Here is a 26,224-nt window from a genome sequence, read left to right as displayed (position 1 = left end):
TAACGCCGTTAACAGTTTTCAAATGTATCTGCTATTATTTTCCGTACCGCTTTTTGTTTACTGCCTTCAATGTGTGTGTTGAAAGCGATTAACGCATTCTCATTGAGGGAGAAAGGTCCCCCACCCCTGCAGCAATGTTGTTACTTTATGAAGACAAATTGAAAAAAACAAACTACAATGCTAAAAGTGTATTTAAAACATTTTACATTTAATTATTGAAAGCTCCCATAGATTAGCCATCTAGGAGAAAATTTTAGCATCCTCGGGGATGTACTTAAAAAAAACCAAAAAGCTTTCAGGGAACATTTTTGAAAACAACACCCAACATGGGGGGGGGGGGTTGAAAAAGGCTCTCTAGTCGTACAGTCCAGAATCACATCATCTTAACTTTTTCACTCTGCTGTATGTGTAGTAGTTAGAGCAGGTCAGCTGTGTCAGCAGCAAACTACAGTCCTATATATGTTTAAATTGGAAATTAAGTACCAGTGAATTCAAAGGAACTTCCTTCTGAGTAAACATACAGAGCTTTGTGTTGTAAGGCCCCACACATGTGTTTTCCGAGTCATGTGTTTTCCGGGTCTTTTCTTTGCCCCTCCTATAGAAAAATTTCTGTTCACAACTGTGCATGTATATCAAATACAATTATTGGGCCAGCCTGACAAAAGTTGGGGTTGATGGGGATTGCGGCACAGCAACAGCTCCAGGGCCAAAGCTTTCCCAACCCGGCTCTAAATTACCCTATTTTGCATACAATCATTTTCCAGTTCAAATTGTCCAGAAAACTCATAGCATTAGTTACACATGCAGAAGAGGTGGTAGAATACTGAAGCCCACCCACTTCAGATTGCAGCTGGGATTATACAGGGTTGTTGTTTTTTAAATGCTCTACCTACCCTATCTGCGTAACACACTCCCCCAAATTAAAACACATAGCACATCAGGGATGGATGTTCTAGCCAAGCCTCTCACCTGCTGTGCTAGTTTTCTACTTGAAGGGAACTTTTTATGTAGAACATTAAAAACACCAGCACCCCCAAACACATGGTCTCCCATCTGCAGCCTGAAGTGGTACAGTTCATTTGAGCAGCTCGTCGTGCTGCAGGAGGGAAGACCTCCTCGCAACAGGAGCACTGATGCAAATACTGGAAGATTTAACAGTACGATCCAAGGCTTGTTTACTTGCTATATTCAGCAGGGCTTAATCCCAGCTAAGTGTGCACAGGATTGCAGAGTAAGAGTGAGTAAAACAGGAAACAGTATTGGGAGGCAGTGGACAAAATAGGCATTAAATAGGAAACAAAACCACAACCTGGTGGAACAATGATCAAAATTGTAAAAATTGTAGAAAAAAAAGGTAATTTTTAAAAGCAATTTTAACCGAAAATGAGTAAAAATTGTAGGGGAGAGGAAAAAACGGTGACCTTACTGTGGGTGTCTGCTATAAACCGCCAGGCCAGACTGAAGACTTGGATGATGCCTTACTAGAGCAATTACCAAGCATTCAAAAAGGAAAGAAATAGTAATCATGGGGGACTTTCAACTTCCCCGATATCTGTTGGGACTCAAACTCTGCTAAGAGTGTAAGGTCTGACAAATTCCTCCACTGCATCGCTGACAATTTCATTTCCCAGAAGGTGGAAGAGCCAACAAGGGGATCATCTATCGTGGATCTGGTCCTCACCAATATGGAGGAACTGATGGATGAAACGGAAGTGCTTGGAAACGTGGGAGGAAGTGATCATGTTCTCCTGGGTTTCAGGATGCAGAGGCAAGGGGAAACTGAGTGTAGTTGGACTCGCACTCTAGACTTTAAGAAGGCCAATTTCGAAAAGCTGAAGGAGTTACTGGATCAGAAATACCGTGGTCAGAAATACTGAATGAGAAGAGAGTCCGAGAAGGATGGGAGTTTCTAAAAGGAGAAATATTGAATGCAGACAATACCAACAAGAAAGAAAAGTGGGAGGCATCTAAGGAAACTGGTGTGGCTGCAAAAGGAGCTTACAGATGAGCTGAAAGTTAGGAATGGCATCTATAAGAAATGAAAGAAAGGGGAAATCACAAAGGAGTAGTATACATGAGTAGCCAACAGTTACAGGGGGAAAGCCAGGCTGGCTAGAGCTCAGAGTGAGCTCAGGCTTGCAAGAGAGGTTAAAAATAATAATAAAAGGTTTCTTCGGCTATGTCCGAAGTAAGAGGAAAAACAAGCAAGTGGTAGGTCCTCTGCGTGGGGAACAGAGAGAAATGCTATTGGGCGACAGAGAAAAGGCAAAGGAACTACTCAACACCTGCTTTGCCTCTGTCTTCACCCAAAAGGAAAGCGATGCCCAACCTGGTGATAACGAAATCACCTGACAGTATCCTGACAGTAAGAGCTGTTCGGCAGTGGAATTTGCTACCAAGGAGTGTAGTGGAGTCTCCTTCTTTGGAGGTCTTTAAGCAGAGGCTTGAGAGGCATATGTCATGAATGCTTTGATGGTGTTTCCTGCTTGGCAGGGGGTTGGACTGGATGGCCCTTGTGGTATCTTCCAACTCTATGATTCTATGAAATAAATGATGCGAGGAGGGAGCTGCAGCCCAAGATAGGGAAAGAGGTAGTAAGGGAACACCTAGCTACTTAAAATGAATTCAAGTTTCCAGGGGCCTGATGAACTACACCCAGGGGTATTAAAGGAGCTTGTGGGTGTAATTTCAGAGCCTTTGTCTATTATCTTTGGGAATTTTTGGAGAACAGGTGAGGTCCCTAGAGACTTGAGGCAGGCAAATGTTGTCTCCGTCTTCAAAAGGGGGGGGGGAGAGACTTAGGTAACTACCGACCGGTGAGCCTGACATCAATACCAGGGAAGGGCCTAGAACAGTTAATTCAACAGTTGGTCTGCGAGCGTTTAGAAAAGGATGCTGCGATTACTAAGACCCCCAGCATGGGTTTCACAAAAACAAGTCATGCCAGACCAATATGGTATCTGATGCAATTACAAACTTGGTAGACCAGGGAAATGCTGTGGACATATAGTGTATCTTGATTTCAGGAAAGCTTTTGACCAATTCCCCATGATATTCTTGCGAGGAAGCTGGTAAAATGTGGGTTGAATGAGGTAACTGTTAGGTGGATTTGTAGCTGCTTGACTGACTGAACCCAAAGAGTACTCATTCCTCGTCATCCTGGAAAATAGCAACAAGTGGGGTGCCACAGTGTTCTGTTCTGGGTCCCTTGTTGTTTAACATCTTTATGAATGACTTGAAGGAATTGAGGAGATGCTCATCAAAATAGCAAATGACACCAAGCTGGGAGAGGTTGCTAATGCCACAGAATCAGAATTCAAAATGACCGTAACATATTGGAGAACTGGAACTGCAAGCTAACAAAATGAATTTCAATAGGGACAAATGTAAGGTTCTGCACTTAGGTAGGAAGAACCAGATGCACAAATATAGGATGGGGGACACCTGGCTTACTAGCAGTACATGTGAAAAGGATCTAGGGGTCTTGGTGGGCCACAAACTTAACATGAGACAACAATGTGATGTAGCAGGAAAAAAAAAAGCTAATGCTATTCTAGGCTGTATCAACAGACGTATAGTGTCCAGATCAGGGGAAGTCATAGTACCGCTCTATTCTGCCTTAGTCAGACCACACTTGGAATACTGTGTCCAATTCTGGGCACCACAATTTAAGAAGGATGTCGAAAAGCTGGAACGTGAGCAGAGGAGGGTGACCAAGATGGTCAAAGGTCTAGAAACTAAGCCTTATTAGGAGCTCTTAAAGGAGCTGGGAATGTTTAGCCTGGAAAAGAGGAGACTGAGAGGAGATATGATAGCCATCTTCAAATATCTTAAGGGCTGTCACATGAATGACAGAGCATGCTTGTTTTCTCCCACTCTGGAGGGTAGGACTCGAACCAATAGCTTCAAGTTGCAAGAAAGGAGATTCTGAGCAAACTTCAGGAAGAACTTTCTGACGGTAAGCACAGTTCAACAGTGGAACAGACTCCCACGAAAGGTGGTGGACTCTCCTTCCTTGGAAGTTTTTAAGCAGAGATTGGATGGCCACCCGTCATGGATGCTTTAGCTGAGTTTCCTGCATTGCAGGGGGTTGGAATAGATGACACTTGGGGTCCCTTCGAACTCTATGGTTCAATGGAACATAGGCATCCTTGAGCCAAAATCCAGGAAACTACAGCCTTATGAGCCTAATGTCCTTTGGATGCAAAGCGGTGTGGAAAATTACCGATGATGGAACAATAGCGGTGTGTGGTTGAGGATTGCGAAATCCTCTCCCTGCCCGGTGGGAGTGGCTGGAAGATAAGTATTTGGAAGAGCTAAGTGGCAAACATAGGAGAGGTTCCGCTTCTCAGATCTTCACGTCTCTTGCTTTGCAAACCACGCCCTGCTCAATTCCTTGCTTTTGAACATCACCAGGCTACACCTGTTGTTGATGTTCTGCTGCTATCCATGTCTGGTTTGGTGCCTCAAACAAGCAATTTTTCTGCTTACAAAAGGCGTTTGATGAAGAACACAAAAGGTCCGAAGCCTCGACTGCTGTGGAGAAAAACCTCAGGGCTGCTCAACGTACACAAAACAAAGAGCTACCCGTGGCAATTGGGAGGGAGCGGGTTGAAGGAAAACGAGAGGTGCTTCTGAAGACAATGCATTTTTATAACCTCTGAAATAAATCGCCAGAGGATGCACAAAAACAGTGTCTAAAAAGGATTATGTAAATGCATGCATGCTGCTTCTGTTGGTGGATATGAACCATAGGCTCCATTTTTAGAGATGGTTTAACCTTGACCAGATATGCAGGGTGGTAAGAACAGGAGAGAAAGACGCCACCAGAATCCCACCACGGACTCTTCTTTTCTCGAAAGGCAGAATGCTGAATTTGACAGAACTCCCATTTCTGACCCAGCGTAAGAATTCTCGGGATCTTAAGATGCTACCGGAAAACACGTGTTGAACAATTTGGAACAACAGTGCATCTTTATTTCTTTTTTAAAAGATTACCTTCTTACAGGTAGTCGGTAATGTGTTAAATGTAATTATTATTATTATTGTTATTATTATTGGTTTTGTTTAAAAAACTTGTACACGTGTACATCAAACACTGCATTCCTCTGGAAACAAAATGGAAGGGAAACAAATGCAGGTACACTTTTTTTTAAAAAAGGACACCCCCCCCCCAATAAGAATAAATTTAAATGTACATTGCTGGCAGCCGTTTCCACACAACCGTTAACGCTGTGGGGAGACACACGTATAAATGTGGTGAAAACACATTCTAACTATGCAATAAGAAAAGCAATATATATGTTGTAACGAGAAGAACGAACAGCTGGAGGGATGGATTTTTTTCCCGCCCCACAATGAGACTAAAATGAGAAGGGCCTCTCGGCTGCGGCAGTTTTCATTTCATTCGCTTCCGGGGAGAGACGTCTCCATTGCTGGTGGCTGATTGCTGGGAAGCGAATGCGAGGCTGGAAGGGGAGGGGCAGGGCATCTCTTGGCCGTTTGAGGAGGTGGCCCCCGCATGCATCATGCTAGGGCCCGGGAAGTCGTAATACTGCGAAGGGTAGGGCGGACTGTATGACGTTCTGCCCCGTATGTCTTTCATAACTTCCAGGATGCCCTGCAACACGCTGGTCTGGCTGCTCAGCTGCTCCTTCAGCGTCTGATCGCTCGATTCCAGAGCGCTGACAAGCCTCCCAATGTCCTCCGCGCTCTGCTCCATCTCGTCTTTGCGGGCCGAGAGATCCTCCTTGTACGCACGCTCGAAGGAAGCCACCTCCTTGTGCGTGAGGTCAGACAGTGTCCGGACAAGTTCGCTGGTGGCCTGCGAGGTGACTTCCATCAGTTCCTTCAAGGTGTCCCCCCTCCTCTTCCTCTGCCGGCAACGGAGGTTGCGCATCCTCTCGGCGGCCGTCAGCGGTCGAGGGCGCAGGTTTGGCGCTGGAGGGGCAAACACCAGAAAGCAGGCTGAACAAAATGACGAATAATGCGACTTCGCGAGTAAGCTGGGCCATGGCAAGCCTAGTACTGCACGTTAATCTAAAACATTCACACGTGCACACGGCAAGCTCCAGATTCCACACAAAGCCACCCTAAAAATGTTTTTTTAAAAAGCCAGATTCTGCAACTCGGCAGCACTGTTGGATTTCTGCAGATGTCTATATATTTGCTTACCTGCCATACAACCAATTCTGTTAAGCAGAGAACTCCAGCTCCATCCCCTGAACTTTGAAGCTCAGCGCTGTTACAACTTCAGAAATCTCACCAGGTTTTTTCCCCAAGCATAATATTACCCATCCCAAATGGACGGAGGATTTGATTCCCCGGCTGCTGAAATTAAAGCTGTGTTTCTCAAGATCAGAAGACGGCATTTTTTTTTAGCCGCGGGCCGGTCCACTGTCCCTCAGACCTTGTTGCGGGCCGAAGAAATGGCACTGGGGGAGGGGAGCTGGAAGAAGAGGCGAGGGGCCAAGTAGCCCTCAGCCCCACCCCCAGTCGCTGCGCTTACCTTCCCAGGGGCTGCCGCTGCCGCCACCACCACTGCTTCTTTTGGGTAGGCAGACTGAGCTTGTCCGCTCCGCTCTCTGGCCCACAGGAGCACCAGAGCAGCGGCGGTGGAAGAGGGAAGATGAGCGACGCAAAAGGGCTGGCTCCGGAGAGGGGCTGCTTAAAAGGGCGCTCAGCCAGCCCCCTTCCTCCTCTAGGCAGGGCGGGGAGAAGCCAGGAGGGAGAGAGGGAGGAGGCACCGCCACGGCGTGTGTGTGAGGGAGAGGGTGGGGAAATGGAATGGCACAGGGGGAAAACGGTGCAGCCCGAATGAACAGAATCCCCACGTCGATCCATGGGCCGGATCCTGAAGGCAATTGGGCCTGATCCGGCCCGCAGCCCTTAGTTTGCCAACCCCTGCTCAAGATCCTCAGACTTCACTCCATTGCTCTGCATTTGGAAACAAGTGCCTGTGATAAAGCAACCCCACCCTGTCCCAAAATTACCCAACCTGTCCAGAAGATCATGGACAAGTGTAACAAACCATGTACCATACCAAAGCCCACCCCCAAAATTCCAAACAAAACTCACCAGAAATCGAGTCATTGGATGGCAATGGATCTGTCGGAGTGCCAGGGCCGCCACTGCCGTCCATGGATATATCAGAGTTGGCTGCCGGAGACCCCACTTGGTTTTCCATGTTGGCTTCACTGTGCTGCGACCCAGCTGACTCTGGCAAGAGCAAGCAGTCCCCGTCCGGCTCTTCAAAAGTCCCTTTGTCGCCTTTCCCAACCGAGGAAGGTGGTTCGTAGGCAGGGTCCTGAGTCTCCCTGTGTTCCCGGCGCCGGCGGTCCACCGGTGGCCGCGCGTTGCTCCCTGAAAGCCGCGGAACGACCAGGTTTTGCTTGATGCAGAGGAACCGGTTGAGCTCTTCGTAGTACGGCCACACTCGGCGCCCGTGGCCGGCGTTGCTGTTGCCGTCCACGATCTCTTTGAAGCCACGCCGCAGCACTTTGGCCCGTTCGCGGCACTGCTCCCAGTCCCGGTTGTAACCCCGGGCTCGCATTTCGTCCGCGATCCACTGGAACTGCGCGACCGTGCGGTAGTTGGACGCCAGGGCACTCTGCACAGCGTCGTCGCCCCAAACCTGGATGAAGGCCCGGGTTTCCTCGTCGGTCCAAACGGGCTGGCGCCTCGATTTCGTGGCAGACGAAGAGCCCTGCGAAGAAGCTGCCATTGTGCCGTGGTTCGGCATCGGCACCGTCTCTGGAAGGGTATCAGACAACATGGTGTGCTCCGAGGGTGACCCGGCCGATATTGGCGGCAGGAATTTGTTTTTAAAATGGCAGCAGGAAACTTTCTCAACTGGGGCGCAGTAAAAAGAGCACTAGCGGGAAGGAGGGGGGGTGCAACAAGGAAGCTCCTAACGATAGAGTGCGGATAGAGAGAGGCAGGACGCTCTGTACAATGCACTCTATGGTCACGCTGGCAACTCCCCCGCTGAGACATGTGCACCTCCCACAAACGTTACGAGAGACACACGTCTCGCATCTTTGTTCCCGCAAGTTGGCCTGCAAAGAAAACACGTGTGACCTCGAGGAAATGGCACGGGAGTCTGCATTCCGACATGCGAAAAAAAGATACGTGACAACGGTGCGATACACGTGTCTAGCGTAACGTGTGAAGCGATCTTAAAAGCTCCATCCCTCTTTAACCTCCACTATTCTAAGCCCCTGACCAGAAAAAAAACCCATATATTAAAAACAAAGGTAAGGAAAATTTTCATAACGTATTCCAATCACGCAACAGTTAAGAGCAGCTTTCTAGACACACCTGCCTTTACCCTGGCCTGATAAACATGCAAAAGAACAATTACTCACCTGTGTAACTGCCATCTGTTGAAATGTAGGCCGCTCGGGGAGAAAAGAGAAATAGGCAAAATTAGAGGTGAAGACTTCTGGATCTCTTATGAGCAATACTGGTGGGAAAAGGTGAAAGTCACGAGGAAAATGCAATCAATGTAACAACTATCCCACGGGACCAAAAGCGCTGGAAATGTGGTTTTTTGAAACAAAAACGAGATGAAACAGATTTTTAGGAATCTAAATTTTACACCAAATACCCATTAAAGCCAAAATAAAAAACTACAAGCTGGTGCTAGGGTTTGTTCTGAATAATTGGAATTCTGATTTCACTGTTAAGAAGCAGTCACCGTATAGTTCACTTGGCTGAGCAAACTCTGAAGTGTTGCTCAATCCAGAAAAGCACCATCCTTTTGATCGTGGGCAAATGCCATCTCAGCTGACTGAAAACCAACTCAGATGCTACAAGGTATTAAGCTCCTCCTTCCAAGGTGTTTTGGAACTCCTCCCACTAGACAGGCTGCTTTCCATAGTAGGCAACAGGCAGCAGTGGCTTCTCGTCTATGAAGAGCAAGGATCTCATCCAGGTAACCAGACAAGGAAACTTCTGTACCCTTTAAGATTCGGTGTGCTTTTGCCCTCATCTATGTGCCACAGATATGCACAGGGGGGGGGGGAACCCAACTGTTGTGGGCTTGTAACTTGTATGACCTTATTTGCAAAGCTGCCTTCAAGCACTCTCAACTCACCTTGCTCTGTGCTCCTGGGAACAGCAGTTTCAGAGTCACTCTCAAGTAGCTCTAACCTCCTTTTTTGTGGACCAGTAGAGGCTGACTCTCTGCTAACAAATGGGAGAAATCTCTTCCCATTGGCTTGTGAAAAGCTGTCAGCGGGGGGAGGCAAGTTCACCAACAGGACAGCAGCTGCCAATGCCGGTTGACATGGGGTGTCTCCTCCTTCCAAATGCTCCATGAATTTGTGGAAGGATCCACTAATCGCAATTTAGAATTATTAGGGTCCACTTTTCGGGTGCACGTCCACTACAGGAACCATTTCGAAACATATCTAAGCACTCCTGAGTCTTCACAGTGCCTGCATTCATGCATCATGTGAAGCTCCCTGGTCTTTTTAGATTAGTGCAACATGACAACCAAGCCAAGGGTTGGCTTAGCATGTTGGCTCAACCAGGGATCACGGCTGTCAGGGCCGTCTCTAAGCCTGGGCCAGGGGGCGCAATGCGCCAGGGCACCTGGCCACCAGGGGCGCTGCTGCACCAGACAGCTGATGTTTGCGCTGCTGCACCAGACAGACGACGTTTTAGAAGGACCAGGGCCGTCTTAAGACTTAAGCATATCCGCTGCGGCGGACGGAGAAGGCGGCTGGACCCGGCCGAGGGTGCCTGCCGAGGCGGAGGAGCAGCGGCGGCAAGAAACAAGCCATGGCCGAGGTGGCAGGAGAAGGCGGCAGGGTTGTTTGGAAGCGAAGGGCTCCCCCCGTCCTTGGCCGGCCCAGCCGAGCCTGCCCCTTCCAGGGCCTTGCCCACCTTCCCCGCCCGGCAAAGCGCAGCAGCCGCCAGCGGGCAAAAGTATCCTGGGAGGGACGGCAGAGTTATTAGCCCGCTCGCCGCCTGTGGGCACCAAAAACGCCCCAAGCCAGAGCTGTAGGGCTAGAGAAACACTGGGAACTGGGGGGGGGGCAGGAGGGATATTCGCACCACGGCACCGGATATGCTTAATACTGTTCTGGCTACGGTAATTTAACCATGATCTGTACCAAACGGCTACATATCACGGTAAAAGAGGAGGAACCTTAACCATGATACCAGGTTCAGTAGATACACTAGGCTTAGCTACCTAAGCCCAGGGAGGAGGAAGGTGGTTTCAAGCTCCTTGCTGGGATCCAACGGGTTTGTGCTTACCACCGGGACATGCAGAACCATTCCAACGAGACGTAAGAGATCCTTACCCAAGGAAGACACATCCTCGCCATTCTCTTCCATGATCTCTCTAGATGCCCCTTCTCACTTCCCCTCCCCCCCTCCTGTGCTTTGAGCAGAGTCTTCAGGAAGGCGTTCAGCCCCTGCAACAGACAACAGAAAAAGCCCATTAAACCCCACTGCACAAGCCCCCAAGCAGAGGTCACTGATTCGGGGCACTGATATTGCTGTAGAGCCTAGCAGAAGAGTTTTTCAACTTTTGGCAGGGATAGGCAATCCACTTCCTTCAAGCATAAATGCAAAGGCAGAAGGCATTGAAATTAGGGCTGAAATCCTTTACTCTCACTTGAGAGGACACCGCGCTAAACACGGCAGATTTAGCACACAGGACTGGGCTGGAACTGACTTATTGCCTTTCCTATACCAGCAGGGCGTTGCCTGTTAAAGCTTTTGCTACAAACAAATTAAGCTTCAGATGACTCTTAAATTGGGTTTGTCAGCTGGCACTTATCGATGTGTAGGCTCTATTTACGACCAGCAATACAGTAACAGTAGTGTCAAAACTTTCTGTACTAATTTCTTACAAGCACCCAAGGCCATCTAAAGTCAAACAAACTGAAATGAACTGTAAACACGGAAAAGAGCTACAAATCACATAAACATTGTCGGTTACATTTTATTGGTTTTTTAAAAAAACTTTTATTGTACACCTACTCTGGTTTTGTTAGTGAGGAACAGCAGTATGCAGATAATTTTAAACAAACAATAAAAGAATAAGGTATCAATATATATATATGTAGTAATTTACTATTTTCTTGTTACCTAATTAGGTCCAAATGTCTTACATTCAGAAACATAAATACATTATGCCATATAGAGATATCATATAATTTAAGTAATAAAAAAGGAATATGAGTATGATGACAAATGGCTGCTATTCTCTTGGCTTAGGTTTCTCTCCCCCAGCTTCCTCTTTTGCTAAGTCCAGTTTATATATTTTAACTCTGATGCTCTGATGATGTTATAAACATTGTTTTTGCTTATATAATCCTACTCACAAAAATGATTCTCTATTTTATTAACATCACAGCCTCAGCACACAAATATTTCTTCTTCTTTTTTGCCAGAGCATGCAGTATAAACAACTCATGTTTGGGGCTGTGCAGTATCTAGATGTCTGTCTTCTCCCATGTAAAGTCCTACTTATTTAGTAGCTACACTCAACAGGCATCAACTTGTGACTGCCCTAATTCCTTTGCTTGTATTCTGTTGAATTTATATGAAAACACTAAACCAACATAATCTGATATTTACCATAATTCTTACTTTAATTCAGGGGTCAACAACCTTTCTGAGCTTAAGGACACATTTGCAAAGCGGAGAAACAGTTGTGGGCACCACAATCAAGTTCACACCACAATCTACGTATTCTACAACAGAATGCTCTTTTCAAGCCTAAGGGTGCCATGAAAGGTCTCTGTGGGACACATGCACCCATGTCGGCACACTTTGCCTTAATTGTACCAACTTCTGGGTTCTTCTTTTCCCAGTTAATACAGAGTCACGAAGAGTCAGACACGACTAAACGACTAAACAACAACAACAACATACTGGAGTGCTTCGATTCCACCTTTTAGCAAGCTCCAATTTTAACATTAACTTCTTCTACAAAACAGTTTTCCGAACTCAGGGATAAAGATACACTTTTGCTCTCGATTATTTAATCTCACTCATAACAAGCTGCAAAAGTCATTAGAGAGCCTTTAGAATGATATATTCTCTCCCACTCAGGTAGCCAGAATCTTTATTCTTTTTGCTGTCAGCACCTACTGTCAATGACCTACTTCAGGCATCCCCAAACTCAGCCCTCCAGCTGTTTTGGGACTACAATTCCCATCATCCCTGACCACTGGTCCTGTTAGCTAGGGATGATGGGAGTTGTAGTCCCAAAACAGTTGGAGGGCCGAGTTTGGGGATGTCTGCTTTATAGGGTTGTTGTAAAGATTCCTAAGCAATGTATGAGCACTGAGAAGTCTATTATTAAACTGAGAGTGGTGACACCAATTGTGTCAGTTTTGGCCTCCCCAGTTTGGCTTTCCCAGCACCTTTGCTGTGGTTCTTTTCAGCAGCAGGTAAAGACCGGTTTAGAAAACATTTTCCATGTCCCTTAAATCTTTTACACTCCTATCATCTCCCTCCGGATTTGCACTAGCCTGCTTTTCCCTTTCCTTTTATGGCTTCACAACAATCCACTGCCAGGAACTTCTGCTATTAAGGACACAGCACAGAGAAGTGTCAAGAAACTGTTAAAAAACCAAATAACCCGAGGGAGCGATCGCTGTAGCGTCAAGGCCGGGAAGTTCCACCTTGCAACTCGAGCCATCATTTCCCACCCTGACCAGGGGAGGAGAGAGAGAGAAAAAAAAACACAAATAAAGCTGATGCCAGGGCATGCAATAATTGCAGCGGTTATTTATGACTCACTTCCCACTCCCACCCGCCTTCCTCAGCGCGATGGGAAAGGGGGGGGGGAGAGATGTGTGCCTCCAAAAAGCCGGAAGTGGCGGCAGTGCAAAAGCCTGACACAACCCACCCCAAGACACATTCACACGTACACCCGTCCTCGCTCGTGCAACCGCCTCCCCTGCTCTTGCAAGGTCCGAATAAATAATAATAATACGGTAATAATAACAACAATAATATCTTTTACTTGGGTCGTTCTCCCGGGCATCCCCTCTCCCTCATTTCTCCGCCTCGGGGGCCATCGGGGGATCTTCCCAAAGAGACAAAAGGCGGGCTCCACAAGCAGGGTCTCCCTTTTCTTTTAACCCCACCCCACCCTTTGCTCTCTCTCCCCCTCCCCACGACCCTCCCCCCAACATTCCCCCACCTCCAACCCCGCCCATTCCTTGCACCTCCCCTCGGATCTCTTCTCTCTCCCCCCCCCCACACCGCCCCGCTTTTAAAAACACAACTGCAAGTATGGAAGAAAGCCCGAAACTCCGCCGGGGCCTCCACCTACAGCCAAGGGCTCTCGGAGGACGCGGAGAGCCTGGAGCTGGGTCGCTTCCCCCCCGCCGCCGCCTACGCCGCCGCCGTCCCCCGGAAGAGTCCCCGCTGCTCGGGCGGCCTCAGGAAGAGCTGGCGCCGAGGCCTCTTTAGGCTGCAACAAACCCCAATATGGTGGCCGCGCAGCTGCCGAGGCCGGAAGTCAGCCGCTGATCGAGGCTTCGGAGCGGGGAGCGAGAAGAGCGAGAGTGGCAGGAAACGGGGGCAGGCGGCGGAATCTCTCCTCCGCCGGGAACAGCGGCCTCTGCTGGCGGGAGACCGGGGAAGCGCCGGGCGAGGACCAGCCGCTGGCCGGGCGTGAAGGACGTCCCCGTTTTCATCGGAGAAATGTTGGAGGGCGTGGGACCCCGGAACCATCTGAAGGCAGCCCTGTATAGGGAAGGGGTTAAAAAAATAATTCTTTTTAATGTTTTGTTTTGTTTTGTTTTGTTTTGTTTTTATATACGTTGGAAGCTTCCCAGAGTGGATGGGGCAACCCAGTTGGATGGGTGGAGTATAACAACAACAACAACAACAACAACAACAACAACAACAACAACAACAACAACAACAACAACAACAACAACAACAACTGAATAGAATGTCCTTATGAGTATAAATAGTAAAATCATCATCATCATCATCAAATCTTAGAGTTGGAAGGGACCCACGGGTCATCTAGCCCAACCCCCTGAATTGCACAAATCTCAGCTAAAGCATCTATGACAGATGAAGGATCCATGACACCTGTGAAATGATAATAATAATAATAATATAATGTCCCTATTTTCATCAGAGAAATGTTGGAGGGTATGGAGTTATGTGACCTCGAGTCATCTGAAGGCAGCCCTGTACAGTATAATGAAGTTTTTTTAAAAAAAATGTTTAATGTTTTATTATGTTTTTATATATGTTGGAAACTGCCCAGGGTGGCTGGGGCAACCCCGTCAGATGGGCGGGGTATAAATAGCATAATAATAATAATAATAATGGAATAGGACATACCATCAAAATGCAGTATTTCACAAGAAATGACAGGGTAGGTATGGATTGCTGATAATGTGTGTCCACTGCTTCCCAAATCAGCAGTGCGAATACTGGTGTGAGTACTCTGGAAGGTGTCTGGAAAAGACCACGTGACTATTTTAAGATCTTTCCAGAAAGAAGGTGTTTTTGAAAGTTCTTCCCTTAATCAGGACTATCGGCATTTAATGCACGATTAAGAGAAATCAGTCACACGAACAAATGCAAACCTGGATCATTTTAATAGTTTTTCCATTTCATTATTAATCTATATATATACTCTGGAAATCAAACTACAGGACAACTTCTGTTTCCCACCTGAAAGTGCGGGTGTCCTATGTTTTCAGCATTTCCCCAACCAGTTAGTAACAACCTAATTTTAAAAACAGAGCAAGGGAGACACAAGTACGGTACTCAATTCTTGACAAATCCATGCTAGCTTCTACTAATCACAGCATTGCTTTCAAGATGTTTACAGACTGGCTGACTGCTTTATAATTTGCTGTAGCATCTTTCCTGGTATTATAGTTGCACTGATCTCTTGTTTTTCCACCCCTTTCCCCCCAGTCAGAGCTGCCTAGCCGGATAGTAAATACTGTCAAATCTGTTTCATTTGCAGCTGTTCTGGTGCAGTAATGACTGAATGAAGACAACCAGTGGGGCATTTACATATGTGATGAAGCCACCTTACACCCTTGGAGGGTGGAAACTGTGTGTGCATTTTAAATTTAAACAAATAGTCAACCACCCTCCACTCATTTCAGAAGCTAGTGCAAAAATAAGGACGGCTGGCAAAAGCAAATCCCCTCGCAACCAGTGCCATGTTTGCACATTGACAGCAGAGGGCTCTGGTGTTTGTGAAGCAGGAGAGAGAGGCAACCCTCTCTTCTCACACAACCCTGCTCTGCAGGCAGAGGTGGAACTGGGTTTAGCTGAGGCAGCGGCTGCACCTTCCAAAAGGGGATTTGCAAGAACCATCTTAGCGCCAGCCTTCTTTGCAGCCCTGTTGCTTCAGACCGAAAACTCCCCTGGGTTCTGTAGCTGTTGGTTTTGAATGAAAAGAGAGGCATAGGCAAAAGAGAAGGGCTGAGCGTCTGCTGCAAAAAGGAGCTGTGAAAAGTAACAGGACTGCGTATTTCCCACCTCTAGTTAGTAGCATCTTCTTCACATCAGTACAGACAAAACTGTATTGGGGGGAAATACTATAATAATGTGTGCTTGTGTGTCTCGTTTACATTCTCTAGTTGCATTCCCTTAAGGATTTCTGCCTTTTGTTTATCCATTTTCTCTATTTAACATATTTTTTTAATCCTGCCTCTAGGAGTTCACGGTAGAGTACAAGCCCCACCAAGGCCAGCCCCACCCTTAGGCACACTGAAGCAGCTGCCTCGGGTGGTAAATCTCCAGGAACCCTTCTGACCCTGAGAGGCGGCAGAATTTCGTTTTGGCTTCCTTTTGGTTCACCCAGCACCATGGCGCTTCCCCAGGTAAGCAGTTTTCTATGGGAGGGCTGTGCTCTGGGTAGGGGAAGAAAAACCACAAGGGTGGGAAGAAAACGGGATTGTGATGGTTACAAATAATAACTCTTGACTATTGTACTGTATACAATGCAGGTGACTTTTGAGGAGGTGGCTGTGTATTTCACGCAGCAGGAATGGGCCTTGCTGGGTGCGAACGAGAGAGCCTTATACTGGGATGTTGTGCAGGAGAACTACGAGCATCTGACTTCACTCGGTAAGTGCTCTGCCTAGTGTTAAAAGCTTGGCTTTGTCAGATGCATGCAGGGTTGTGGTCGTTTTTTCAAGGGCCCAGCAAACAAGTTAAATGAAACCCTGTTCTTTATCTCTCAGGATGTTCTAAAACACATACATTAATTTTGTTAATACAATCTTACACTCGTTCCTATTCTAAGGAATGTTTTGCTATGTTTTGTATGTGCTGTAAGCCGCCCAGAGTGGCTGGGGAAACCCAGCCAGATGGGCGGGATATAAATAATACAATTATTATTATTAAGGCTCAGGATAGGTTATGCCTGAAGGAGTGTCTCCACCTCCATCGTTCTGCCCGGACACTGAGGTCCAGCACTGAGGGCCTTCTGGCAGTTCCCTCGTTGCGAGAAGCAATGTTGCAGGGAACCAGGCAGAGGGCCTTCTCGGTGGTGGCGCCCGCCCTGTGGAATGCCCTCCCATCAGATGTCAAAGAGAAAAACAGCTACCAGATTTTTAGAAGACATCTGAAGGCAGCCCTGTTTAGGGAGGCTTTTAATGTTTAATAGATTATTTTATTTCATTTTTCTGTTGGAAGCCGCCCAGAGTGGCTGGAGAAACCTTTAAATATCTAGGTCTGACAGGTAGAGACAGGGTGTTCCTGCAGGGTTTTGGTCTCATGGGGTTGTTTCCTTAAAAGAAAAGAGGGTGGGGAGCAAAGTCATGAGGCATGACGTGTAGACAGACGGCTCTTCTCTAATCTCCAGGTGTCCTCCTCACCCCAACAGATGGCAGGATTTCATCTTGGCTTCCTTTGGCACCCTCCCACTCTCCTGTCACCATAGAAATTCCCCAGGTAGGCCAGAATCTGCAGGTGGCCCTGTTCCACGAAGTGGACAGGAAATACGCACCTGTGACATCTACATCTGGAGATGTAATGAGGTCGAGGGTATGTTCTTTCGTATGTGGTGGACCTGTAAAAGGGTAAAAGAGTATTGGGAAATAATTTATAATGAATTGGGGGGCGGGGGGGATGTTTAAAAGCACCTTTCCCCCAAAAAAAACAACCGCAACCAGAGTCTTTTTCGTTGGGGAAAATTCAGATGGATATTCCCAGGTGTCAATAAAGGTTATTTATGGACGCCACTATGGCGGCCCGTGTGTTGTTAGCCCAAAAATGGAAAAACAAACGATGGCCCCATCTAAAGAAGAATGGCAAATTAAACTGTTGGAATATGTGCAGCTTGCAGATCTTAACTTATAGATAGAATAAGATAACGAGAAGAACGTTCGTTTAAAGAAGATTGGAAAATGTTTATTGAATATATGGGGGATAATTGTGTATACTTGAAAACCTTGGCAGCGTTAAGATAAATTCACAACAGTGTGAATAAGTTTTGATGGACGAAACAATGAAATTCTGAATGGTTCAGTTTATATAAAATATGCAGGGATTTATGCTATGCAAAATGAACTATGGAAAGAGAAGAAGGGAAGTCATTGATATTTTAAGGTCATCTAAATGAATATTCTAAATTGCAAGACAGAATTTTTTTATATATTTATAAATACGCAAGTGTTGAAAGAAAATGGGTGCCTCACTCTTTCCTTTTCACCTACGTGAAAGATAAGAAGGCAAAGGACCAGGGGTAGCCTGGTTGAGAACTTAGGGTACTTATGTCATTGCTTCCCTAAAGTGCTCTGGGATTTGTAGATGTGAGGAGATGGAGGAGGCTAGGAGACTGTCTTATACCGAGTCAGGCCATTGGTTCATCTAGCTCAATATCATCTATGCTGATTGGCAGAGGCCCTCCAGGGCTTAAGGGAGGAGCATTCCAGAGCTGTACCTGAAGACACCAGGAATTGAACCCGGGACCTTCCCCGCTGGGCAGAGGATTATCCTGTGGCTACAACACTTTCACAAGATGATAAATCACAGGTCGGGAGCAGCAGTTAAAGCAGATGCAACTAAAAGCACACAAGGACTATAAATACAGCGGTACCTTTGTTTTCGAACGTCTCCATTGACGAACGTTTCGGAACTCGGACGCCATAAACCCAGAAATAAATGTTTCCCTTTTTGAACACGCCTCAGAAGTCGAACGGCTTCCGCTGAGTGTATATGTTATTTTTCTCAATTTTCTCCATTAAATTTGCAGACCGCCCTTTTCAGGGCGGTTTTCGAACATTTCGGAACTCGAACCGTCTTCTGGAACGGATTACGTTCGGAAACTGAGGTACCACTGTATTTTTAAAAAACCAATAATATTGAAAACAGCACTGAAAACATTTTCAATTTTGTTTCTTTTTTTTTAAGAATAGCACCCATCCTGCCACAAATGCTAGTTAGTGGCCAAAGGCCTATTGGAACAAAACAAAAAAAAGTGTTTGCCTGCTGGTGAAAGGAACACAGGAAGGGAGTTTTCCACTTGCCAGGTCAGTTAAGCCAGTGTAGGTCTATACAGGCATGTCTGCAGTAGACCAGTTTCAGATCTTCAGAAACAAGCTATCAGACGGGCTTCTTAGGTAGCTTTCAATGCCAAGCACTGAAGGAGTTTGTTACAAGGCTGTTGGAATTAGCCCTGTGCTGAGATTCTTGATGCATGGGGAGAGGGTGGAAACAAAGACAAAGAAACTAACTAATTGTGGGTGGTGGCAGAGGACGAATTCTTAAAGAAAAGTAAATATACGAACCCTTTAAAATGCAGGTGGCTTTTGAGGAGGTGGCTGTGTATTTCACCGAGCAGGAGTGGGCGTTGCTGGATGCGAGCAAGCGAGCGCTTTACTGGGACGTCATGCGGGAGAATTACGAGGGTTGGGCTTCACTGAGTAAGTACAGTCATACCTCGGTTTAAGTACGCCTCGGTTTGAGTATTTTCAGTTTAAGTACTCCGCGGACCCATCTGAAACGGAATAATCCAATTTCCATTACTTTCAATGGGAAAGTTTGCTTCAGGTTAAGTACGGACTTCCGGAACCAATTACACTCATACCTCGGGTTAAGTACGCTTCAGGTTGAGTACCCCGCGGACCCGTCTGGAACGGATTAATCCACTTTCCATTACTTTCAATGGGAAAGTTCACTTCAGGTTGAGTACGCTTCAGTTTAAGTACCCCACGGACCGTCTGGAACGGATTAATCCACTTTCCATTACTTTCAATGGGAAAGTTCACTTCAGGTTAAGTACAGACTTCCAGAACCAATTGTGTTTGTAAACCGAGGTACCACTATATCCCGCCTGATGTCTCTTCCTTTATTAAACACTTGAGCCCTGACATCTTAAACTGGATTTGCTTTTCTCTGCTACTTTTTAGCTTTATTGCTAATGCTTTGGGATCGTGAATACTGCCTTGGGCGTTTGTCACCTTTGAAGGTGACCTGGAAACTAAAATTAATCCAGAATGCGGCAGCTAGACAGGTGACTGGGAGCGGCCGCTGAGACCACATAACACCGGTCTTGAAAGACCTACATTGGCTCCCAGTACGTTTGCGAGCACAGTTCAAAGTGTTGGTGCTGACCTTTAAAGCCCTAAATGGCCTCGGTCCAGCATACCTGAAGGAGCGTCTCCACCCCCATCATTCTGCCCGGACACTGAGATCCAGCACCGAGGGCCTTCTGGCGGTTCCCTCGTTGCGAGAAGCCAAGTTGCAGGGAACCAGGCAGAGGGCCTTCTCAGTGGTGGCGCCCACCCTGTGGAACACCCTCCCATCAGATGTCAAAGAGAAAAACAGCTACCAGATTTTTAGAAGACATCTGAAGGCAGCCCTGTTTAGGGAGGCTTTTTAATGCTTAATAGATTATTTTATTTCATTTTTCTGTTGGAAGCCGCCCAGAGTGGCTGGGGAAACCAAGCCAAATGGTCGGGGTATAAATAATAAATTATTATTATTATAATTCAAAGTGTTGGTGCTGACCTTGAAAGCCCAAAATGGCCTCGGCCCAGTATACCTGAAGGAGCGTCTCCACCTCCATCATTCTGCCCGGACACTGAGGTCCAGCACCGAGGGCCTTCTGGCGGTTCCCTCGTTGCGAGAAGCCAAGTTGCAGGGAACTAGAGAGAGGGCCTTCTCGGTAGTGGTGCCTGCCCTGTGGAACGCCCTCCCATCAGATGTCAAAGAGAACAACAACTATCTGACTTTCAGAAGACATCTGAAGGCAGCCCTGTTTAGGGAAGTTTTTAATGTTTGAAGTTTTATTCTGTTTTCAGTGTTCTCTTGGGAGCCGCCCAGAGTGGCTGGGAAAACCCAGGTAGATGGGTAGGGTATGATGATGATGATGATGATAAAAGTGAGGGTCGATATGTGGGGTGATAGCCAACAAAGGGCTTCTGCTGGCAAAAAATCCTCTTGGCTGTGCGATGGAAATCCCCCCTCCTCTGCCTACACCCCTAAATCTATTCCTAGATTGTCCTCCGAACATCCAAAGCAGATTTGAGGCAGGTGCAGGGAGAGAGGCGAGGGCAGAGGAAACCTGACTTTGCTCTACCTTTTCGGCTGTTCCCGCCATATTGCCTAATGTCCAGTCTCTTTCTTTGCAGGTGGCTGCTATCCGCAAGTAAACCATAAATCTACAGAGCCTTGTGGGAGATATTCCCAAGAGAGGGACTCTCCTCCAAGTCCCCATCCCTGTCGCAAGGAGGAGAAAGCACCAGTGGAGAAGTCGGGCGAAATGACCCAGTTCAAAGGGGGCACCAGCGCTGCAAAATGTCATCCGGTCGACATGGGAGAAAGGAAGGATTCCTGTCCCAAGTGTGGGAAGAGCTTCTGTCACAAATCGGCGCTCACTGCACACCTGAGAATCCACACGGGGGAGAAGCCGTACCAGTGCCACGAGTGTGGGAAAAGCTTCAATCAGAGCTCAGCCCTGACTCAGCACCAGAGAATCCACACCGGGGAGAAGCCCTTTGTCTGCCTCAGCTGTGAGAAAAGATTCAGCCAGAGCTCAGCACTCACTCAGCACCAGAGAATCCACACCGGGGAGAGGGCTTTCGCGTGCCTTGATTGTGGGAAAAGCTTCATTTACCAGTCGGCTCTCATACGCCACCGGAGAATCCACACGGGAGAAAAAGACTACAAGTGCCCTGACTGTGGGAAAGGCTTCAACCAAAGCTCCAACCTTATTACACATCAGAAAATTCATAATGGTAGGGAAGGGTGGCTAACTGCCCCGTTCACGTGTTGTCCTCTGAGGCCTGTTAATCATTCTCCTTTGGGTTATAACAAAATTGATCCACTTACATGTTATATCTCACTGTAGAATGTCCAGAGCATGGAAAGAAAATATTGTGATCCTGTAACTCACATGCATGGGGTGAATAGCAAAAGAATCCAGCTGGGTGCCTGGATTCAAAATGTGGGGCTAAACTCACTCTTCAGCAGGTGAAATCCCTCAGTTGCCGAGTTTAAACTCACAGAAGTCAAGCAGCGGTACAGTGCGGCTAAATGTAGGCTGTTGAACCTTTGAACAGAGGAGTTTTGTCCTCTTTCCACTCTTTTGCAGTGTTAAGTAAGTTTAAAATGTTTTCCTTACAAAAGGTTTCAAAGGTCAGATTCATGCCTTTATCCAAGTGGCACCAAGGAGAACACATGCAGAATACTAATAGGTAGAAAATACGAAAAGATAGCTTCAAGCTCATGCTCTAAGCTTGGAGCAAAGCTTAGACACGTCTTCTTTTGTAAGTTACATGGTGAGGAGAGAGACGGAACAGGAAGAGGCTTCCTCCCTTGTCGGAGAACAGGGGGCATGACCTAGCTGTGTCTAGGAATCCAGCTCTGCTGTCTTAACCCTTTCATGCACCAACTAGCACTTTCCGACTGCAGTTCCCACACAGAGGACTTCACATGCATTATGGTCACGTGCACACCATATATTTAAGCACTAAAATACTACTCTAAACAACTACGGCTTCCCCCAAATAGTTAAGGGAGCTGTAGTTTCTCCTGAGACTCCCTGTGCCCCTCAAGGAGCCACAATTCCCATAGTGATTTAACAATCAATTCTTCTTCCCAGGGGACTCTGGGAATTGTAACCCTCTCAGGGAATATGGGTCTCCTAACAACTCTCAGCAATCCTTGGCGCACAGATTGCTAGTTGCTGACTCCTGTTTTAGGTATTTCTACCCTACGTTTTACATTCTCTCCCTTAACCTTTTCTTCTTCATATCCTCTAGGGATACCTTGCAGGAGCAAGAAGACGCCTCAGCAGCAAGTTTCTAAGCCATTAGAACCACCTGGAATACTTTGTAGGGCATTACCTCACAATCCTCAAGTGGAAAAAGAGATTCGGAACCAGGGAAGTTTGCAGAGAAACCCCTCAGAGCAGGCCCAAGATCAAGCCGTTTCTAGAACAGGTAGTTTCATATCTCAGAAAGATGTCGCGATAAAGACAAGGCCCGCTAGGGTTAAAAGGCCACTCGTATGTCACGACTGTGGAAAGAGCTTCAAGTACAGTTCCCATCTGGTTAACCACCTGAGAATACACACAGGAGAGAAACCTTACGTCTGCCCAGACTGCGGGAACAGGTTCATCCAGAGCTCAGCTCTCAAGAGGCACCAGAGGAGCCACAGTGGCGACAGACCCTATGAATGTTCCGACTGCGGGAAAACCTTCAGCCGGAACTCTCACCTGGCGAAACACCGAGTGATCCACACGGGAGAAAAACCGTACGAGTGCCTTGAATGCGGGAAAAAATTCAGCGTCAAAGTGAACCTAGTGATTCACCAGCGGATTCACACGGGAGAGAAGCCATATATGTGCTTGGAGTGTGGGAAACGCTTCAGCCAGCAACCCCACTTTATGATCCACAAGAGAATCCACACGGGAGAGAAACCTTACCAGTGCCCCGAATGCGGGAAAAGCTTTCGTGTGAGTTCGCACCTTGTCGCACATCAGAGAGTTCACGCGGGGAAGACGTCGTTCATATGTCCGGACTGCGGGAAAAACTTCAGCGGTAGCAAGCAGTTTATTCAACACAAGATGTCCCATCTCATTGAAGAAAGCTATCCGCTGCCCATTGCAGTGGTAACCATTAAGAGTGACCCATTTGCTCCCGGTTCTGTGGGTCTGGAAGGCAGTGGCTACAGACCTGGAGCGAATCAGTGAAGTCCTGGCTGCGTTGGGCTAAAACAAAGAAAGGGGACACTGTGATAAACCCTGTCTCATAACTGCAAATGGGGAGGTCCTTTCTTCAATTGGAGCCTGAAGGGAAGGTGGCTGGAAAGAGGCATTGTCACTAAAACTTCAAACCTTTTTGCTATAGTTGAGAGCCAAATATACCAGATAGAGTGTTAGGTTTGGCCTGGTTTGGACATGGCTACTTGGCTATGATGCTTGCTGGTGACCTTGGACCAATTGTCGTGTCAGCCTAACCTACCTCACAGGGTTGTTAGGAGGATGAAATGGAGAAAACCTTATTGTATAGACCAGGCATCCCCAAACTGCGGCCTACAACTCCCATGATCCCTAGCTAACAGGACCAGTGGTTGGGGAAGATGGGAATTGTAGTCCAAAACATCTGGAGGGCCGAAGTTTGGGGATGCCTGGTATAGACCATCCCGAGTTGCTTGGAAGAGAAAGATGAGGATACAAATACAGTCGTACGCTGGTTCTCGAATGGAATCCGTTCCGGAAGTCCGTTTGACTTCCGGAAACCAAGGCACAGCTTCTAATTGGCTGCAGGATTTTCATGCACTCCATCGGAAGCCGCGTCGGACATTTGGCTCCCAAAAAAGTTCACAAACCGGAACACTCACTTCCGGGTTTGTGGCATTCGGGAGCCAAAACGTTTGAGTCACAAGGCGTTTGAGAACCTAGGTACGACTGTACAATAAACAAGCAAGCAAACCATGTACCATTCCCAGACATCAGGTAGAATTGTCAGGTGACCCCCTTCCCTATCTGCGAGTACCATCAATGGATGGTGGTTTCCTGACTAGGGTCACATTTAAAGCATAACAATCATGGCTTCCCCCAAAGAATCCTGGGAGCTGTCATTTGTTAAGAGCACTGAGAGTTGTAGGGGACTGCCTATTCACCTCACAGAGCTACATTTCCCAGAGTTCCCTATGAAGAGGGAATTATGGTTAAGCCACTCTGAGAACTGTAGCTATGTGAGGAGAACGGGGGGTCTCCTAAGAATTCAGCAGCCTTAAGAAACTACAGCTCCCAGAATTATTTGGGGGAAGCCATTTAAAAGTGCCATGGCCTTACTTAAATGCATGGTGTGAATGTGGCCTAGATTGTCTGGACTACTGTGCTCTTTCCAAGCGGCAGGGAGCATAAAGCGGGGCTGAGCATCCTGAAGTCCTTTTTATTTTATTTTCCAAATAATATTTCTTGATTTTCAAACATTTCAGCACAAAAGCAAAAAAAAGCAAAAATAAAAATAAAACATAATCAAAAGAGAAAAAGAATGGGAAAAAACCCATATCAATTCTTACATTAACTTGACATTGTAGACTTCCTCTATTTCTCCCACACTGGGTCCATTTTTAAATCTAAATTAAGCAATTTTCCTTTATCATCTTAAATCATTCTAATGCAATTTTTCCATTATCTCACAACCAATTCTAATCTACACAACGGGGGGACGGGGGGACGGACATCAACTATCCTCAACCTATAATTCATTAATTAATCTAAATCTAAATTTATTTTCCCATCCATCTCTAATTCTTCCTTTAGCCTCACAATTTATACCCCCAAAATTTTCCATACATTCAAATATTATTTCTTCTAATAACCTTTAACCACTTTTATCTAATTCTACCCCCCTTCCCCTGGACTCCGGATCTCCCAGATGCACCAACCAGCTCCATAAAACGTTCCAGTTTCAGACCATCTTAATCGATCACCCTATTCCCACTCTTTCGCCACCTATCCACCACTCTCCCTTCTTTGTCCCCTGCTGCCCCCCCCATTTTCTAACTGTAGCACAGTACCATCCAGCTATGTTTCCACTTTTCAGCCCTATCTCAATTTTTATTCCAGTTAAGCTCAGGCCCCAGCATAGATCCTGCTCTCCCTGTCTCACTGGGAGGACATTATTCCATGCTGGTTCTTCTTTGAGGACTCCTTGAATCGAACATAAGTCTTGTTCCCCCTCTCCCACTGGGGGGACAATATTCCATACTTCTTCCTCCTCTTTTTTAAGTTCAATTATATTTTCCAGGACTGATGGATCTTCCTTCTCTTCTGTAAAGCCATTTCCATTGTCCCCGGCTGGTGCTTGTTCATCTCGCTTCACTTCATTCTCTACTGAAACCAATCCACCTTCACTTTCCACACAGTTCTGTCTTATTTTGCGAATCTGTAAATTATTCTGCCGCAATTCATCTCTCACATCCAAAATCAGTTCCAGAAGTTTTTGATAGTCCACAAAGTCTAAAGAGCCAGATGATGTTGTGTCTACTCACATCCTGCTCGTCTCAAATTCCATGGGAACTGCACAAATTACAATGCAGGAAGTGGTGCTGTTCACATTTCCAAACCTCAGAAACAAAGTTTACATCCGATCTGATTATCAACTCTCATTTTTAATTCTTGTTCATATTTTCAAAATCTTATGTCAATTTCCGAAAAGAGCATTATCAAACTTCTTGTACACAGCCTTATATTTGCACTCTCTTCAAAGTTAACAGTTCTCAGCCTCAAAGAGGTAAACAAATTCCTTCCTATTGTGATGTCATAATGGCGGCTGGCTGATCCCTCCAGGGACCCGACTCTAGTTCCCGGGGGGCTTTTCCCAGTCCAACTTAAAATTTTTACAGGGGTTTTAATATACTCAATCCTTCTCCCCTTTACCCTGCCTCAGGGGGAAGGTTTTAAGTCCAATCCTTGGAAGTTATTAAATTCCTGTCAAACTCTCCCACTGCAGGCAAGTTAACTGCATCACCGTTCTCTCAATGGGGGAGACCGACTTCCTTTTTCAATCTCCTCTCGTGGCCAATTCTTGTCAATTAATTTTTTAAAAAATTTCTTTCCCTTACCCACGGTGTCCAATGTCTTCAAATCCTTTGTATTGGGAAAAATCCACTGCTCCTCCGCTGCCGGCTCAGAGCTTCGCTCTGTGAGGGAAGCAATTTGCTCGAAAATGGCACCTGCAACTCTGCACTTCGCTCGCTCTCAGGGCTCTTAAAAGAGCTTACCAGGGGGGCAGAGGAG

General features: G+C 46.7%; 2 protein-coding genes across 6 annotated transcripts in view; one reads left to right on the top strand and one right to left on the bottom strand.

The window, feature by feature from the left end:
- Positions 1-187: 187 nt before the first annotated feature.
- On the bottom strand, positions 188-13,523 carry LOC118080923 (uncharacterized). 4 transcript variants are annotated; one of them, XM_035106955.2, is made up of 5 exons: positions 13,307-13,523; positions 10,314-10,427; positions 8,367-8,399; positions 7,078-7,752; positions 188-5,940 (listed from the first exon to the last, which is right to left on the bottom strand). In XM_035106955.2, the coding sequence occupies exons 2-5, from the start codon at positions 10,345-10,347 to the stop codon at positions 5,399-5,401; spliced, it is 1,284 nt and encodes a 427-aa protein (XP_034962846.1). In that variant the 5' UTR covers positions 10,348-10,427; positions 13,307-13,523; the 3' UTR covers positions 188-5,398. The 4 variants fall into 4 exon arrangements, with proteins under 4 accessions (XP_034962846.1, XP_034962847.1, XP_034962848.1 ...); XM_035106956.2 differs by lacking the exon at positions 13,307-13,523 and adding an exon at positions 12,995-13,130; XM_035106957.2 differs by lacking the exon at positions 13,307-13,523 and having other exon boundaries at positions 7,078-8,057; positions 10,314-13,130.
- A 1,084-nt stretch (positions 13,524-14,607) lies between these two features.
- Positions 14,608-26,224, top strand: part of LOC118080918 (zinc finger protein 345-like) — a 32,287-nt gene continuing 20,670 nt past the window's right edge. The window contains exons 1-7 of one of the 2 annotated variants that reach the window (XM_035106947.2): positions 14,608-15,503; positions 15,677-15,842; positions 15,969-16,089; positions 16,829-16,917; positions 18,770-18,890; positions 20,601-21,206; positions 22,233-22,957. In XM_035106947.2, coding sequence (XP_034962838.2) covers positions 15,828-15,842; positions 15,969-16,089; positions 16,829-16,917; positions 18,770-18,890; positions 20,601-21,206; positions 22,233-22,957 — 1,677 coding nt within the window. In that variant the 5' untranslated portion in view covers positions 14,608-15,503; positions 15,677-15,827. Of the gene's footprint in view, positions 15,504-15,676; positions 15,843-15,968; positions 16,090-16,828; positions 16,918-18,769; positions 18,891-20,600; positions 21,207-22,232; positions 24,909-26,224 lie in introns of those variants that run through there. The other variant, XM_060270847.1, reaches the window with a different exon arrangement.

Source organism: Zootoca vivipara, chromosome 2 (genome assembly GCF_963506605.1).
Source record: "Zootoca vivipara chromosome 2, rZooViv1.1, whole genome shotgun sequence".
Classification (NCBI taxonomy): Eukaryota; Metazoa; Chordata; class Lepidosauria; order Squamata; family Lacertidae; genus Zootoca; species Zootoca vivipara.
The sequence above is the reverse complement of the archived record's forward strand: the minus strand, read 5'-3'. Positions and strand labels throughout refer to the sequence as shown.